The following is a 16369-nucleotide window of genomic DNA, read 5'->3' as shown; positions in this document are numbered from 1 at the left end:
TAAGTCTATAAAATAGTAAATACCCATCACTGTTTCACTCAGCCCAAGGTGATGTCTTCAAATGGCTTGTTTGGTTTGACAAATGATCAAAAACCTAAACATATCTGATTTACATAAAACAGGGAAAAGCAGCAATCCTCACATTTGAGAAGCTGGAAATGATGATGGTAATGTGATCTGGTCAAGCAACCGTGTACCTTTGCAGCCTCCTTGGGAAGGTTGAAGGGGATACGCTGGCGGATTTTGGGGGGCAGCTGACTGAGCACCTCGGCTTTGAGACGACGGATCATGATCTGGCTCAGCCGCTGGTGCAGCTCCCCCAGGTTGGATGCCCCGCGACAGTCCCACTGCCTGCGAGGCCCAAAGTACCTGCGAGAGAGCGAACGAGAGGCGAAGCTGTGGCTGCTGATGCATTTTATACACATTCTAACTGAGAGAAACTCACTAAGAAAATGCACTTATTTATGGAAATGCCCTGAAGGAATAGTTAAACACATTTAAACAATCCCACCTGGGAGCTGCCCGGCACTACAACAGCCTTCTATCGTTCACCGCTGAGCAGCTCTGCTGGAGCAGTCGAGGGATCAGTTTTTTGCTTAGGGGCACTTTGCAGAGCAGGAAACTATTTTGTCTAATGGCCACAGCAGCAGCAGGTTTATCCCAAAACTCGCAGGCAACTTTCACAATTCATCAGCCAAATGGATTTTTAGAATAGAACTGGCCCGCCACACAAAGGCTGGTTATCTGCCATATTGGCTGGAAGTGTGCACAAACTTAACAAGCCGCTGCCAAAATTTGCAGTTTCACACTTCGGTATTTAAACTTGTCGTTGCTGAGGGGAGGGAAATTGACTCCCTCCTTCTAGAAAAAAAAATATATATTTGTCGGGTGCAGGGACTTGAACCGGCAACTTTGCAGCTGTGAGCCTGGTCTTCGATCTCTTGGGCTGCTGCCATTTCCCACAAGAGCTTGTCTAACAAGAACTGGAGACACTGTCTGTGCCTATGATCTTTTGTGAGAATATATGTGCGTGTGTGGCTCAGAAAGTCATTGCCCAGCCACATTATGTGTTATCATATACAAAGTGTTATCATTAACGGCGCCGGGCCCATCCCCGACAGAGCGGCTGACTTTGATGGACGTCCAAAACAATGCATTTGATGTGTTTGTTCACACATGTAAGTGATCGTCACCAGCAACTGGCAGCCAGTTGGCATTTAACGCCTGGCTTCAGTTGTGGTCTGGCTCTGACAACAAACCCTCCACTCAGCAGCACCGCCACTCAGGTACAGCCCACATTATCCCAGCAGACGCTCCAAAAGAGTGAAAATTAAATGGTAGGTGAGAGCCACTGAAAGTCTGCTGAAACAATTTAAAGAATAGAAATGAGAATACACTCCAATACAGAAAAGAATAGTTTGCAATTTCTGAAAACAAGAAGCAAATGGGTTACAGAAAAACATGAAATACAGAATATGAACCCCATGACATGTACAATCTTCACATCAAACGTGGATTACAATACGCTCCATGGGAGGTAGTAGTGCATATTACACAGCTTGTGTGCGTGTATTGAAACCTCACCTGTAGCGAGCGTTGCAGTATTTCTTAGTGTAGTCGGTCCACGTTCCAAACTTCCTGGGGTAGAGGGCATCAATCTGCATGAAAAGCTGTGAAATTCACAGCCGAGAGAAGGACCTTAACAGTAACTCTGGACTAAGGCACACATTACAGGCTCTGTGTGTGTGTGTGTGTGTGTGTGTGTGTGTGTGTATAAGGGAAAGAGAGATAGGGTCTCGGAACAACCTGGAGAGACGGTGTGTGATAACATCTCGGTGTCTCGTTTTTGGAATCTCCTTAAATTTTATATTGCTTTGTAGTATTTGTCATCTTGCCCATTTAATAATGATGACATACACACCTTAAAGTGAGTCGTAAAGTACAGCGAAAGCATAAATAATACATCCTTATCCATGCATAATACATTCCACTGATGAAAAGTTGAAATAATAAAGCATAAAAACTTATTTTCTGTGTTATGAACATGTTTTCTGTGTCTCGTTTGGGCTAATGTTGCAAAACTTTCAGAAATTTCATGGGTGACACAAAGAAATAACTTACTATGTGTGGCGTGACCACTAGCTCATGGTGTCTACGGTAAGCAAATGTTAGCTTATGGCTGTTGTTGTCGCCGCAGTGACCGATTTAACAAGCCACCTTGCTTCAAAGTGAAAAGTAACTTCTGAAGGAAAAAATAACAGATGAAGCATAACAGAACACCCCATTGCTCAGTTCATTTGCCTGAGAGGTGAGAAGTTTATTATCCCAAATGCCAAACTGTTAGTTTGAAAAAGTTATTTTAATATCGTATCTTGTCAAAATTTTACCACCATCCTTCACCAAAGTGACAGACTCGGCACACCATTAAGCCTGCTATTTTAGCTTTCCTCACCTTCTTGCAATAACTCAAAGTAGCGAGAGCTTTTCTTGGCCTTAAACATGGAATTATCTTTACTCACGATTAGTCTGCTGTGTGCATTCTTGTGTGCTGTTTATTCAAGGTCTTGTTGTCCTTCACCTAGTTTACCAGTTCTGGGCTGTGCAACTGTGTGGTAATTTGTGTCATCACCAATTAACCAGGTCAAACCGCTGTGCCATGAAACCAGGCGAAGAAAAGGAAACTGATTGGAAAATTAAACTAAATGCAAGTAAAGAAAATCAGCCTACTGCCATGAAATAACTGCAGACATGGAAATTATGACTCGTCAAAGATCTGCATCACTTGAGTTTCAAAACAAGCTGCTGCTTTCTGCCTTCAGTGGATGCACGACAGTGTGTAAGGAGCCTTTTCATACAGTAAGTAGGTGAAGAGCGTGTATGCATTACAGGTTGCATTAAGCTCACACAGTGTGTGTGTGTGTGAGTGTGTGTGCACGCAAACATCAACATGTCCGTGTGCGCACACCACAACCCCGTCAATTTTCAGTATTTGCAGCAATTTTGTAAGTAATGACAGGTAATCATCAGCAAGGCGATCTGAATAAGCAGACGCAGTGAGAGCGCCATTCTGAATTCAGCACTTGTTCAACAGGAGCTTTGCACAGCCCCCCTCGCCTCACACTGTTGATATAATGGGTGGGTGGAATGAGGGCACATCATGAACGGTGCAGCATGCCCTGAGCTGTGTGCTAACTCGATGTCAGAGCCACAGTGAGTAATGATGGCAGTGAGGAGACTGGCACAGAGGCAGGGACAGGGCTTATCAGGTTTATGCTGCGGATGATAAAATGTTATATTCAGTTTCAGATTCTAGCGGCAGAGAGAGAGGGAGAGAGAGAGAGAGAGAGATGATATCTAAAAACTAACCTCACCACTGCAGGCAGGCAATGGCAAAAGACAGGATGGCATGAATCGCACACACACACACACACACACACACACACTCTTTCTCCATGATACACCTTCTCAAGACTTCTTACAAGTACGAACTTCACTTCATTTTGGAATTAATTAGCTGCCTGAATTTCATCAGTTAATTATCATGATCGGGTCGAAGCAATAATTAAGTTTTCTTCACAGCAATGTGTCATGTAGATTGCAGTAGGATCGAAGGCCTGTCTCAAACAGATACCTTAAAGCAGTCAACACAAACGCTATGGTGTCAATCCAGGGTAACTAGTTATGCAGTAAGTCATCAGCTCGCTCTGTAAACCTGTTAATCTCCCTTTTCAGATATGTTTTTTTAAAAATGATATGGTGATATTCTATATTTTTCTGATTTTATTGTTTATTTTGATGCAATCCCACAAACACCTGTCTGCTGCTGTAAACACTCACAAGGTCGTCAAATGTGTATTAATCCGCAGCTGAAAGTAGTCCCCAATAAATGCACCGAAATGACATTTTTAAAAGTCAAACTATATATCCGAGTCTTTTTCGAAGATTTATGTCTTCAGTCGTAACAAATGAGGTTGGCGCTGAGTGCCAGGAGCATGGCAGGGAAGTCAGAAACTAACCCAGTATTGCTTTGGGTCTCTTGCGAGTGAGTGAATGTGATTTGTTGACAATGAGGAAAAAAAATGTATTTTCTTAATCACCTTCTTGGGATGAGTGATGCGGTCCCTCATGAACACACAATAATTTTCCGTCCAAGTTGAAGCATTTTTGGCCATTTTTCATGAGAGATTTCCATCTGCTTTGTCTGTGTGATTCTCAAATGTAAGAGGTGGGCGTGGCTCAGCTGGAAAAGGTGATGTCACATATGTCCATGCACCAATCAGCACCAATCAGCATTAAGCCCACACACACACACACACACACACACACACACTCCTGATGAAGCAGATTAGCAGATTCCAAACTTTGAGATGGATTGTTGCTCACTTTTTCATTAATTTTTAATTTTACAGACTAGCACTTAATTTTTTTATTGATTTTGATTATATGCGTCCTTTACATATTTGTAAAGCCCCGTTAAGAAATGTTCTGTAACACGAATTCAAGTAAAAAGTCAGGCTGGAGGGGATGACTGGAGGGAATGTGGCAGTGGTGTAGATGCCTAAGCACAAAGCTGTACCAGTGCCCTATCATTAGGATACAGTGGTCATACTGTACCTCTTATTGATACTGTATTGTGTCTGTGGAAAGATTTTCTATTCATCAAGCCCACTTCATCTTCTGTGGCTGCACAGATAGAATATGGCTGCAATCTACTGCTTCAATATATTGTATATAAAAATGATATAATAAATCATTATGGAGAGGGGAATGGCTCAGCCGCTCTCCAAACACTGTTGTCCTGTGAACAGCCCTTCTTATTGTCTCTAAATTCAATAGTCCCCCCCCATGCGCTTCTTTTTATTACTTGTCTCATTTATTGCAGTGTCGTGTCTGTTCATATCGGGCTTTGTAAATGAAGTTTTTGCAACAAAGGTTATTGAAATAAGTCCACGGGATCCTAGAGGATAAGTAACGCCGGAGAGAGTTAATTGGCTTTTTGAATGTTGGATCAGACTGTGACCTGCTATGGAGCAGGTTACCATGGCGATCTACCTGCGCTGCGGAGTGAAACACCTTCGAGAGAAGTCAGAGCTGAGCCCCGAGTTAGCGCCGTGGCCTTCTAATCTTCCTTCATGAGTGTCGGCTCAGGAGCCCTTTTGAAGCATGTGGATGTAGTTTTATATTCTCTTGAAAGGTTTCTTCTATTTGCCCACACAGGTATTTCCCCATGGGACATCAGTCAGCTTTCATTTAATCAGGGTTTATTACCTCTTCAGGGCGACCCAGGGCCGGGGTACCCGTGAGCAGGATGGCTCGCTTGGCACTCTGAATGAGAGGAACCAGAATCTTAGTCCGCACCGCGTTCCTGGATTTCAGGTAATGCGACTCGTCCACCACGACCACCGCGAACCGCTGCCTGTTCAGCGCCTCCACCAGGGGGCATGCATCTGCGGTGAGCAGGCCGTAACCCAGCACGGTCACCTTGCTGCTGCTGATTCTCCTGCAGGGACGAGGACACACACACACAGAATAAGAAATCACAGAATGCAGATTCAGAATATCAAACTACAGTATGTGTGTTCATAAAAATGAAGAAATATGATGCCCAATGTGACTCAGTGAAAAATACAAAATGTAAAAACCTTCATCCTTTACAGTCGTCACCTTTAAAACTGATGAATACATGTCAAAAGAAAGAATTAAATAAACACTGTTTACTGACTCGGCAACCGAGTCCTCAAGGTAAAGTAAAGCAGACTGTTTAAAAAGGGTGTGTGGACTTAAATGTTAAGGCACACAAAGACACACACAGGCACAAACAGTGCCAGACACACAGTCAGGCCGCAGGTTTTATCATGCATCTCATCTTCTCTAGCGCTTAAGAAATCCATTCCTGGGCTGTATTGCAATTTCTACATTTTCCAGGTGACGTGCAGGCTTAAAACAAACACGCAGATACGCAGGCACAGTCAGCAGATAAACAAACAAACAGTGGCGACATTCAGCTGCATGCAACTTAATAAGGATCTCACAGAAATCAAAAACATTTCCAGCATCTGGCAGCCTCTAATTCATCGCCTTCGCCACACACATTTCCAAGCTGAAATAAACCTGAGGTGCCATTCATGTTCTACAAAAGAACAAGTGAGTCAAAATACTGAGAGGTGGTGCTGCATAATTTTTTTCTTGCCTCCCTGTTCAGTCATTAACACATCCAGTTCAAGGACACATTTTCCCCCGGAAGGCTTTCACAACCTCTTTGCGCCTCATCTGTGATGTGAGGTTGAGAGTTTCCTCCCCCTTCCAAGTCACAGATATAGAAAGTTTGTTTCATTCAAAAATAAAAAAAAAACTAAGTGAACTAGGGGAAAGTTGAGAGGATAATAAAAGTAGCTGTTGTCAAGGCTTATACGTGACATTATTTCACAGTGCACAAACACATCGTAAACCTGAATCAATATAAACAGCTGTGAAAATGAAGCACATTTCTCGACGACAGCATTTTTCCACTTCCTGCATTGAAATTTCAGCTCTTGTTCAATATTGCAGACGCTGCCATGACATGATTTGTCTGTCAGCGCTGTCAAACATTGTCCCGTGCTGGCTCCTGACACCGAGGGACACTTTGAGATTAAATTGTCAGCCGCAACCTCTCTGTCTATCACACGTCCTCACTTTCACACTATGTGACCAAGTGTGTTCACGTTTTCATTCCATCTCTTTGGGTAAATTATTACCATGTGCAGAAGCAGAAGCCTGGAGGGGCTGAGTCCTAATAGGAGACATTAGACGCTACTGAGGACAGCTTATAACAATGGCTGCAACCTTTCATTTACATCATCCACAGAATTGTGTGCTTTATGACTTGGGCTTAGTTGTGATAAAATTATAAAGTGATGACAAATACATGTCTGTACTGGTGCGTGTGGCCCAGCTGAGGTGCTTTGGAGGGGTGAAGGTGGGATGACCTACATGGTGTGGCTCTTGTTCTCCACCAGGTTGATGTCTCCCGGCTGCAGCTCGGGGATCCACCTCTCCAGCTCCTCGATCCAGGGATATTTCAGGGACGAGGGCACCACCACCAGGAGGGGCCACTCCTGTCTGTAGATGTACGCCGCTGCGATGGCCTGCACAGTCTTCCCAAGACCCATCTGGTCCGACCAAATCAACACACGGCGAAGGGGGGAGAAAAACAAGTCAATCGTGCACCGACTCTGCGGTAAATTGCACATGACGGCCGAGCTGATGTGAGGCCCAAGAGTAATAAGGTCTCAGAATGATTTGTGTGTCAAAACCGATTAGACACGTGGGAGTGCTGCACAGGGCTGACAAATTAATTTGGAAGGCATGCAGCAAAGTCTCAGGTTCTTTTTTTTTTTTTTTTGAAAATAGATTTCATGAGCCAGCGTTGTGTGTACTTACCTCATCAGCAATCATACATCTGTAAAACAAAAGAAAACAGAGAAAACTTTATCAGATGAGTTTGAGGACAAGGGAATTGTATAGCAGCGCTGACCTGCAGGCAATAAAAACCTGGCTGCTATAAAAAGACAGAGTTTATAGTTTGCGTACAAAAACAACAGGCTTTGCAACATAAGGGTTTTGCTCAAGGGCACCACAACAGCAGTCATTAGAGAGGTTTCCCTTGTCCAGACGCCCCTGGCCTGTCTGAGGATTCAGACCAGAAACCCTCCTGTCACAACCCGACCTCTCAAACCTTTCAGGAATACACACACACAAAACCACCTCAGACTCAGCTGCTCTTGGACATATTACAAATCTGTCACTTGTAATTTAGGTCTGCACTGGGACTTGGGCTCAGGTTGAGAGCTGTTGTTGCTATTCAATATTTATGTTGTTGTTGCTCCTACTGAATATTCTGCGTCTAAGGCAGCTCACTGCTCACTGGGTCTGGGTTCATCAGTTCCCAGGAAAAGGAAGTCACATGTTTGGTGTTTCAGACTCTAGAGTTTAATTCCTGAAGTGGAATAATAAACTTCATAATACCTGGGAGGAAACTCAGTTTAAAGAAAAAAAACACACACACATAAATTTATGTCCTTCCTTTTTGTGTCGTCACAGCAGGACTGTTGACAGGCATGAGATAATCTAAACCTAAATCAGTTTGTTTAATCAGACTTCTGCAGCTCTTTATATTTCCTCCTTGCATTCAGTTCACAGCAGAAGTGGACAAACTAACACCGCCTTCCTTTTATTTTTCTGAACAGTTAAGAACATAGTTGTCTTGTCTGGGTTACCGATGTGCTAATTATGCTGAGCGTGAGGACCTATGTTATGACAGACTCTTTTGGTCTCTCTGAAATTTAAAAGTAATGAAAGTAATTTTAAAATTATCAATGGAAAAAAAAGCATTAAACTGATTAATTGATGTAGCCCTGTTCCTGCTTATTAATTATTATGAATTACATCAGAAACCTGAACTATAATGACGATGCTGTTGTCTTTGCTAGCCCTGATTCTCCTTTTAATTCACATTCCTAAGAGAGTGAGACGAGCCTGCACCTGAACCTTCAACTGAGATAAAAGTAACAGCTCACCTGTCTGGCTGTCTCTGATATGATATGTTTTACCAGCCACATACAACCAACTAGTCCCCCCCCCCACCCTTTGCATGATACTTTATAAAAGGAACAATGAAAGCGCGACACACTCTTCAGCTGAAGTTGTCCCCACGGAGAAAGTGCAGATAGATCAACCTCTGCTTCTCTCTGCCCAGTGGCTTTGGGCCTATTGTCACGACCTTGCTTATTCATAAATGCTTCCAACATCATGTCAGAGCAAACAGTGCAATGGAGCAGCTCTGAATACCTCAGACACAGTCTCTCATTATTCTTTCTCCTCCTCCCACTCCTCCTCCTCCCCCCCATCTCCGCCCCATTTCTCTCTTTCAGCTGAGGAACATGATTAATGTGCACCTTGCCACTGGTGGTTTTTCTAATTGCCAGCACACCGGCCCAGTCAGCGCAATGCGCACACACACACATATCCACGTGTACACACACATGCACAGACACACACACACAGGCTACTATGCGTGAGAAAAACGCACACAAAAGAGAAGATATGCAAAAAAAGAAAAAGTATATATACATAATCTACACCAACTGCACACACGCATACAAACACATGTAAACGTCTACACACAGATACACACACACACACGTGCTTGCGCATACACCCACCCACACACACACACACACACTCACTCAGTGGGGAGGGAGTGTGGCTGGGGCAGGTGCTTGCCATTTCTCAACACATTAATCATCCTCCTTTAAATAACCTGAGTGTCGTCTTGACGGTTTGAGACTGCGAGGATGCTGCAGTGCTGTTGCCTGACAACGGCACGGTCCCCGCCGCCACGTCTTTCTAATGTTATCTCTGAAACCCACAAGCCACAAAGTGTCAGGAAATGGGCTCCCGTACCTCCCAAAGCAGGCTAGGTTGATTTGATGGGTTTGACCTCTGCATGGGGGATGTGCTGTGCGGCCCGGTGTCTAACCCCAATCTTCCAGTCCTGTTTAGGTTCTCTTCTGAGGACTGGACCTGTAGTGTGCCGTCGTCACTTGGAAAAACTGCTCAGAGGTTGAATGCCGCAAAAGGCTAAATAAGAGGGTGCTCCAGCACGCCGTGTTCATTCCCAGTAAGATCTCACATACAGTTTTGCTGTGTTCTGTAAATGACCTTATAATCAAAACAAAGTAGCCTTTAGAGGAAAAGGTTTAGGGCTTTTTCTGCTTGTAGGAGATGGAGGAGGATGTTTCAGGAGCGTGTACTCCTTTAAAAGGGAAAGTTTAAACCCCAGCTATGTGGGGCAATCCTCAACTACTATTTGGCTCACAAGTTATTTTCTCTAACTTAAGCTTCTGCTCACCCAAATCTATCAGAGACCTCTTCATTGTGTTTTTTTTAAATGGCGTTTAAAATAGAAAAAGAAAACTTTTTTCTACTTGCTGGTCAATGGCTGGCTCTCTCCTTGCTCCTGTCTAGTACAATGGTTTGTCAGAAATCAGAAATGAGAAGTTGAATTCCTTTAAAACACACCCTTGCTTATTTCGGTACACTCAAGATTTTTGCTTCTACAGTCTTACTTGTTTTGGCTCGACCAGCAGCTTACTGCGGTGGCAAACAATTAAATTTGCATTGCTATGTAACTGACATCGCAGAGTCGATCTGCGGAAGCTTCCTTTTCTTTCTCATCCTTCTACAAGGGGTTTTCAAAGTTTCAAAGTCATGATTACGCTATTTGAACCCACAGACACTCAACAATTGAGCCAAGGCGTCCCAATTTGACTACAGCAAATACATAAATTTTATTTATTAGTTTCTGACTCTTTAAAGCGACACAGTCAGTCTTACTTAAAGTGTTTCAAGAGCTATTCTATGAGCAGGAAATTGTGCAACTTATTCTGATTAAACCTTTCAGGATAAGCTGCACCAAACAGCAGGTATAACTAAAGGTCAGCCTCAAAATGGACAGTGAATATAAAACGATCGTGTTGCGTAATGGTATGTGGGTGTTGTCTGATTTTTCTCTTACATTAAAGGCCTTAGACGATCCTCGATTCTTTCTTTTGCTGTGTTCAGTCACAATTCCTGCCCACCTTCTATTAAAGCCGGATGTGCGTAAAGATGTACGACTGCATATTGTGTTAGGCCCTAATGATGCATTTACTCTGAAGTTTCTTGAAATAATAAACATTAACCGAACATAGTTTTTTATGTTACAGTACAGCACAATTCTTCTCTGTAACACACAAACTGACCCAGCAGGCCACAAAGTTTATTTATCCTGTATAGCTTCTACACTTTGCTCCTGTGAGAACCTCCTCTGTCAGCCAAGGATGGATAACATCAAAATCCTATTAAGGCAAAGGGTTATTGATGACAGTTAAGAATACATTTCTCACGCTGTATAACAGAACGCAACAAGCGTCATACTTAATTAGGAGGCAAAGAAATTTAGAGCACCTTAAAAAGTAAATGCTGTAATGGAGGCGCTTGATGATGGTGTAGGAGAGACATTTCTTTATCTTCGAGATGATAGTGGACGCAGGATCAGACACATGAGATTTGTTTTGTTTTGACATCTGAATGAAGATCGTTTTTAACTATAGCTGGTTACACAGACGTAGACAATAAGGACGGGAAAACATTATGAAATACTGGCCAGCAGTTGTCTGAGGGAAGTTTTAACTACAGTGGTGAGAATGGGAATTTATGCTAATTTATTTTACCTCTACATTCTTCTGTAACTGTTTTTGCACACTCTTTGCTTTTTGCACTCCTCTTCTGTCCTTGTGAGCTGCCACAACAAGTGAATTTCCCCACTGCGGGATCAATAAAGTTAATCTTATTTTATCTTAATTTGTTGTTTCAACCCATCGTTGTAAAAAGTTTCCTAAAATCAGCAAGTGATTTAAGTAAGAGTGACAGACAGACAGACCGTAAGTAAGAAAGTGACAGAGCAGTGAAGCATTAAAGCTGCTGAACACTGACTTTCATGGTGATAAGTTACTCAATCTGATTTTGTCTGCATTAAAAGGACACTCCTTGGATCAGTTTACCTGTCTTAAACACTACTACTCAGTGTGTTAATACTGTTTGAAGATGTCCTCTGCAGCTCCGAATGGAGCTTCCTCTTCCAATTTTATGGAAGAGCAACACTAAATTGGAAGAGGACCTTAATAATAAACTATTTCTACCTAATGCTTATTTGCCCAGGCAGTCTAACTGAATCAACGACATCAAATAAGCTGTTAAAGCCCTTGAGAATGTCTTACTGTACTTAAAAGAGCCCAGTTTTCTGCCAAAGGAAGAACAGTTTTCCTTATCTGACATGAGACAGTTTCTGTACTTTCTTTTCTTTCTCTGTGTTCCTCGTCACTGGTTTAAAGTGGGCAGGGTTCATATGTGATGTCACAAGCTTCTGAGCACCAATCAAAAAACATTTCAATCAGAATTCAATGACGGTTGCGAGGTTGTTTGCTTATGTTACAAGCACTGGCAATCAAATCCAACTCAAATACAATATCAGTTTGCAGGGATTTCAATACTGTGCTAATAAATTCCTTCCCTTAGAAGTTGTTTGCTGTTGTTGTTCATTTATCTTAAACAGACTCTGATTCTGGATCATGTTAATAAGCTCAAGGCCAGTAGAAATGTGGAGTAAATGCAACGACTTGTATGTTGTACAGAGAACAAACTCTAGAATAGACTTCTCAGTAATTTGCCCATCCCAGTGAGAGACAACACAGTCTGCTTATTGATCTCCTCTTGCATCAGCAGAGCAGGCCTTATTCAATAAAAGCACAGGCAGTCTCTTTCAATAATATTTTGGACAAATCAGAACAGGGCAGACATACAGTCAACACCTTAATGGAAGTGACCAAGAGGTCTTAATGGATCTACTTTTACTGCAAATTGATGTTTTTGTTCAGTGTCTGGACAGGCCCGCTCAGAGTACTGCATTTTACAGATGTACCCTGGGTAAATTTATGTTTTAGAATAGCTGAATATATACAGGTGTCAGCACTCAAATGGCACGCTTCTGCCCAACTTTCCAAACAATACAATCAACCACATCTCATGGGTTTTTATTGTCATATTGTACCACAACTTTCCCACATTATCCCTCATCTAACTCCATAAAACTCACCCACCCTCCTACACAGACCCATACAGCGGGCTCCATAAGTATTTCAATTGCAGCAGCATTTGATGTTTTGGTTGGCTACCCTCGATGCTCTGGATGTGAAAAGACACAATGACTATGTGATTTAAAGGAAAAATCCACCCACAGGTCCTCCCACACTGTTAGAAATCCAACATCAATCTATGATGTTCAGTGCATTTCAGGAGTTATTTTATAATGAAGGGCTGACATTCATTTATTTATTTATTTTTCTGCCTGTGCTTACTGCCTCATCTGGTTCCACCTCAGGTAGTGATAGCCTACATTTCCCAGAGTTGTTAAAAATAATCCAACAAGTCTGCAGCTGCATTCCATTGTTGTCAGCTTGTACTGTCATAATGTATTTCTGCCTCTTCCACAATGAGTCCCAGAGCATCAGTGAAATAAAGAAACTGCTCCTTTAATTCAAGGCTCTTTTCAAGGACACTGAATGAAACAAATAAAAAACAGCAGGGTGCCTGAGATACACAGAAAGATCAAGATTACTGTTGGTAAAATTTGCATTTTTAATATGTTATCATTTTACTGTCTGTCTGTGTGGGAATGCACACATTTGTGGATGAAAAAGTGCATTGCAGAAAACATGGTGCCCTGAAATGGCTGCTTACCGTACGTAGCCACCGAGTGTCACTTCCAAAGCCAAGGAACACATGTCGTTTTCTAAGCTAAGCAGTCAAACAGGGTTGCTCAAACAAAATAACCGTATCCTGCATTTTTCATTATCATACTTGCTCCCTATTTAACAACACATGTGAAGATACTGACTTGTTAGGTATCGGAAGATGGATATAGGAGATGGAGTCACACGCCACCTGAGCAACACCTGCTTGTGCAGAACTGGCATATTCTGGATAGTTAATTTACATGTGCACTGTGATATTTATGTACAAGCTAAAGGTCAGCGCTCGTTCTACTTTTAGGCTCCCTATACCTATAATATCCTGTGCTGATGCCACACTCTCGTCTCCAGAGAGAAGCTCTGCCCGGGCTGCTCTTACTGTCACACTGATGCCAATTGACTGAGGTAACTGTCCACACAGTGCACCGAGAGCCAATTGACTTCTGACCCACCCGTGTAACAAAGCAGTGCCTCACAGTGTTCCTGAATCAATATGGCCGCTCCGCATCACAGCAGAGGCGCTCAGAATGGCTCCCCCTGTGCTGACCTTCCCCAGAACCCGAGCGTACATCGACTGGTCGGGTAGGAGGAAATGTAAAAGTTCTGGCCTGCTCCTGCAGTTAATGCTCAACGCAGCCAAACACTCGCAGACTTAAGGGCAGCTGAGAAACTTCCCACGGACCGGTAATTGTTTTCAGAGATACAACCTGGACTCTGTCTGACCTTCTGAATTCAAAATATTCACATACACTCTTGACTTTTTACTTGATTCTGAACGGATCATAACACACTGTAGCTTAGCAGGAAATCAAGAGTTTTCGGGCGGCCTGCTTCAAGACTCCATTTGACAAACTGTCTATGTAAACATGCCATCCTATTGGACTCCATGGATTAGTAAAAATTAGCACATTTTATAGAACTGATTAATGTTGCATTGTTGAATTTATGGATATTTCAAGGTACCCTGAACTCACTGGCAAGAACTCAGGGGTTTTGCTGCCACAGCCTTACCCGGTCTGGTATGACCAATAGTTCCAGTACTTTCTTGACCTTGTGTGTCTGCCTGTGCTCCAGTAAAGCTGCATTTTAGCATTTCTGACCAAACTGGCTGCAGTTTAGTGAAAACAACATAGCTTTGCATGAAGTTTACATTTTCTAAATACGCTGCCATTTCCTGTAATTGGTGCTGACCAGTATTTGAAGCTTCTATGAGAAGATTCAAGAGGCTGCTTGTATTCCTCTATGAAATGCTCAGACAATAGATGTGAGCTGAAAGCACCATAGCAATAAATCAATATTTACACACTGCAGATGTGTAATGGAAGGTCAGGTTGCAAACAAAGGATGGCATACACCCAGAGGGGGACTGCAAAGCTCTCAAAAGGAGCCACTCAAAAAATGAATAACAGATCTATTATCATTATCTGTAGTTCTATATTTAGCTGACATTTTTTTCTTGCCATGTTATTACTGATTTGCAAGAAGCAAGCTGAGCCTTATATTTAGATTAGATATCTGAACAGTGTGCCGATATCAAAAACGCTTCGTAACTTAAAAAAACTAGACTGACGAATCAACAGTAAAGCTGTGATGTAACTGACTGGGCATTACCACTGCTTACCGTCCATTCCTTGATAAAGCAAACTCCACTCCCTCCCTTTGGAAAGGCATCAGGCACTGCAGGAGCTTGTGAGGAAGGTCTGACAGTCCATCTTGTCTCACAGCAAGAGGTCTGTGGGCCATCATCATCCTTTTTTCATTCGTAAGTCCTCATCAGTTTCTAGGGCCTTGCTCAGCCAACCGGCTCTGATTTCAGGCTGGGGAAAATAAACCCCCCCCCCAAAAAAACAAAAAACCAACGTTAAACCAAAACGCACATTTGAATGTGCTCCTACGTAGGCCAGGTTTACTCTGAATCAGTGAATATTATTACATATGTTTGCCATATTGATTTCTGACTTCATTCGTACTGCTTTGATTTGTCATAATGACGAGAAGCTGTCCTCTGCTGCAAGCTGGATGGTGCAGGATTGTGAATAAACAAAGTCATGTCTGAAACATAGCAGCAACAGTCTTCTCCAAGAGGAAGCTGTGTCTGCACTTAACGGCAAAAGGAAATTAATTTTCCAATTAGCTGGCATTAAATGAAATGAAATAGAATTGGAATAATTCTACATTACTACTCTTTCATTTCCACTTACTATATTGAAAGAGTATTGCTTCATAACAACCAAAAATTTCACTCATTTGATAGCTTCATTTTCATCAAAAAGACCAAAATACACCAAGCCAATACAGCCTGGTCTGAAAAGTAGTAGCTCCATCATTTATATATTAGAGGACTTACAGAACAAGTTGTCAGATTAACAACCAATGAATAAATACAGCTAATGACCGTGAGCACAGGTACTCACCTATGGAAATAAAAGTACCCACTAGAGACTGTGGAAACTCAAAACCCCTTTCGTAAACTAATTATTATTTTTTTAAAATATTGACAACGAATACAAAGTTTAAGTGGTATAAGTTGCACACAATTTTACGTTGAGTTTGTTTTCATGGAAATCATAATTTGCTCCTTTAAGCACAGCCTGTGTGATCACATGAGTGACGCTGCAACTCAGGAAAAACGCAACATGCAGGCACGTTTTGGTCCTAACAAAGCGAAATAAAGAGACTAGCAGCATTTGTGTCGGTCTGTGCGTGGTTTTCCTACCCTGAGAGACAGTGGATGGAGGCGCAGGAACAAAAACGGTTTCTGAAACAGCGAACTGATCAGACAACACTGAAAAGTTTCGCGGCAATTTCAAGGTTCACTCGGTTTGTTTCACCAGACATCCGCAGCACGCATTTATCGCAGTATTCAGTGCAACTTCCTGGCACTTCATGATCAAATTGAACACAAATTACCTGAAAGAACAGATAATGCACATCTGTTTTTAACGATGTGTGAGACAAACGACGAAACTGTTACACAAACTCGGTGCAAGCGTGCATAACGCAAAAAAGAAGCTACGACAAGACGTGACATATTTTCA

At 42.4% G+C, this 16369-nt stretch overlaps 1 protein-coding gene across 5 annotated transcripts in view; it reads right to left on the bottom strand.

Annotated features, from left to right (window-relative positions):
* zranb3 (zinc finger, RAN-binding domain containing 3) overlaps positions 1-16366 on the bottom strand; it is a 72835-nt gene extending 56469 nt beyond the window's left edge. For 2 of the 5 annotated variants that reach the window (XM_046381954.1, XM_046381953.1), the window contains exons 1-7: positions 16048-16335; positions 14953-15148; positions 7423-7441; positions 6973-7151; positions 5269-5500; positions 1585-1670; positions 198-369 (exon numbers count right to left, since the gene is read on the bottom strand). In XM_046381954.1, the coding sequence (XP_046237910.1) occupies positions 198-369; positions 1585-1670; positions 5269-5500; positions 6973-7151; positions 7423-7441; positions 14953-15080 (816 nt within the window). In that variant the 5' untranslated portion in view covers positions 15081-15148; positions 16048-16335. Of the gene's footprint in view, positions 1-197; positions 370-1584; positions 1671-5268; positions 5501-6972; positions 7152-7422; positions 7442-14952; positions 15149-16047 lie in introns of all 5 variants that reach the window. The other 3 variants (XM_046381955.1, XM_046381956.1, XM_046381957.1) reach the window with 3 other exon arrangements.
* Positions 16367-16369: the final 3 nt, after the last annotated feature.

Source organism: Scatophagus argus, chromosome 24 (genome assembly GCF_020382885.2).
Source record: "Scatophagus argus isolate fScaArg1 chromosome 24, fScaArg1.pri, whole genome shotgun sequence".
In the NCBI taxonomy this organism is placed as follows: Eukaryota; Metazoa; Chordata; class Actinopteri; family Scatophagidae; genus Scatophagus; species Scatophagus argus.
The sequence above is the reverse complement of the archived record's forward strand: the minus strand, read 5'-3'. Positions and strand labels throughout refer to the sequence as shown.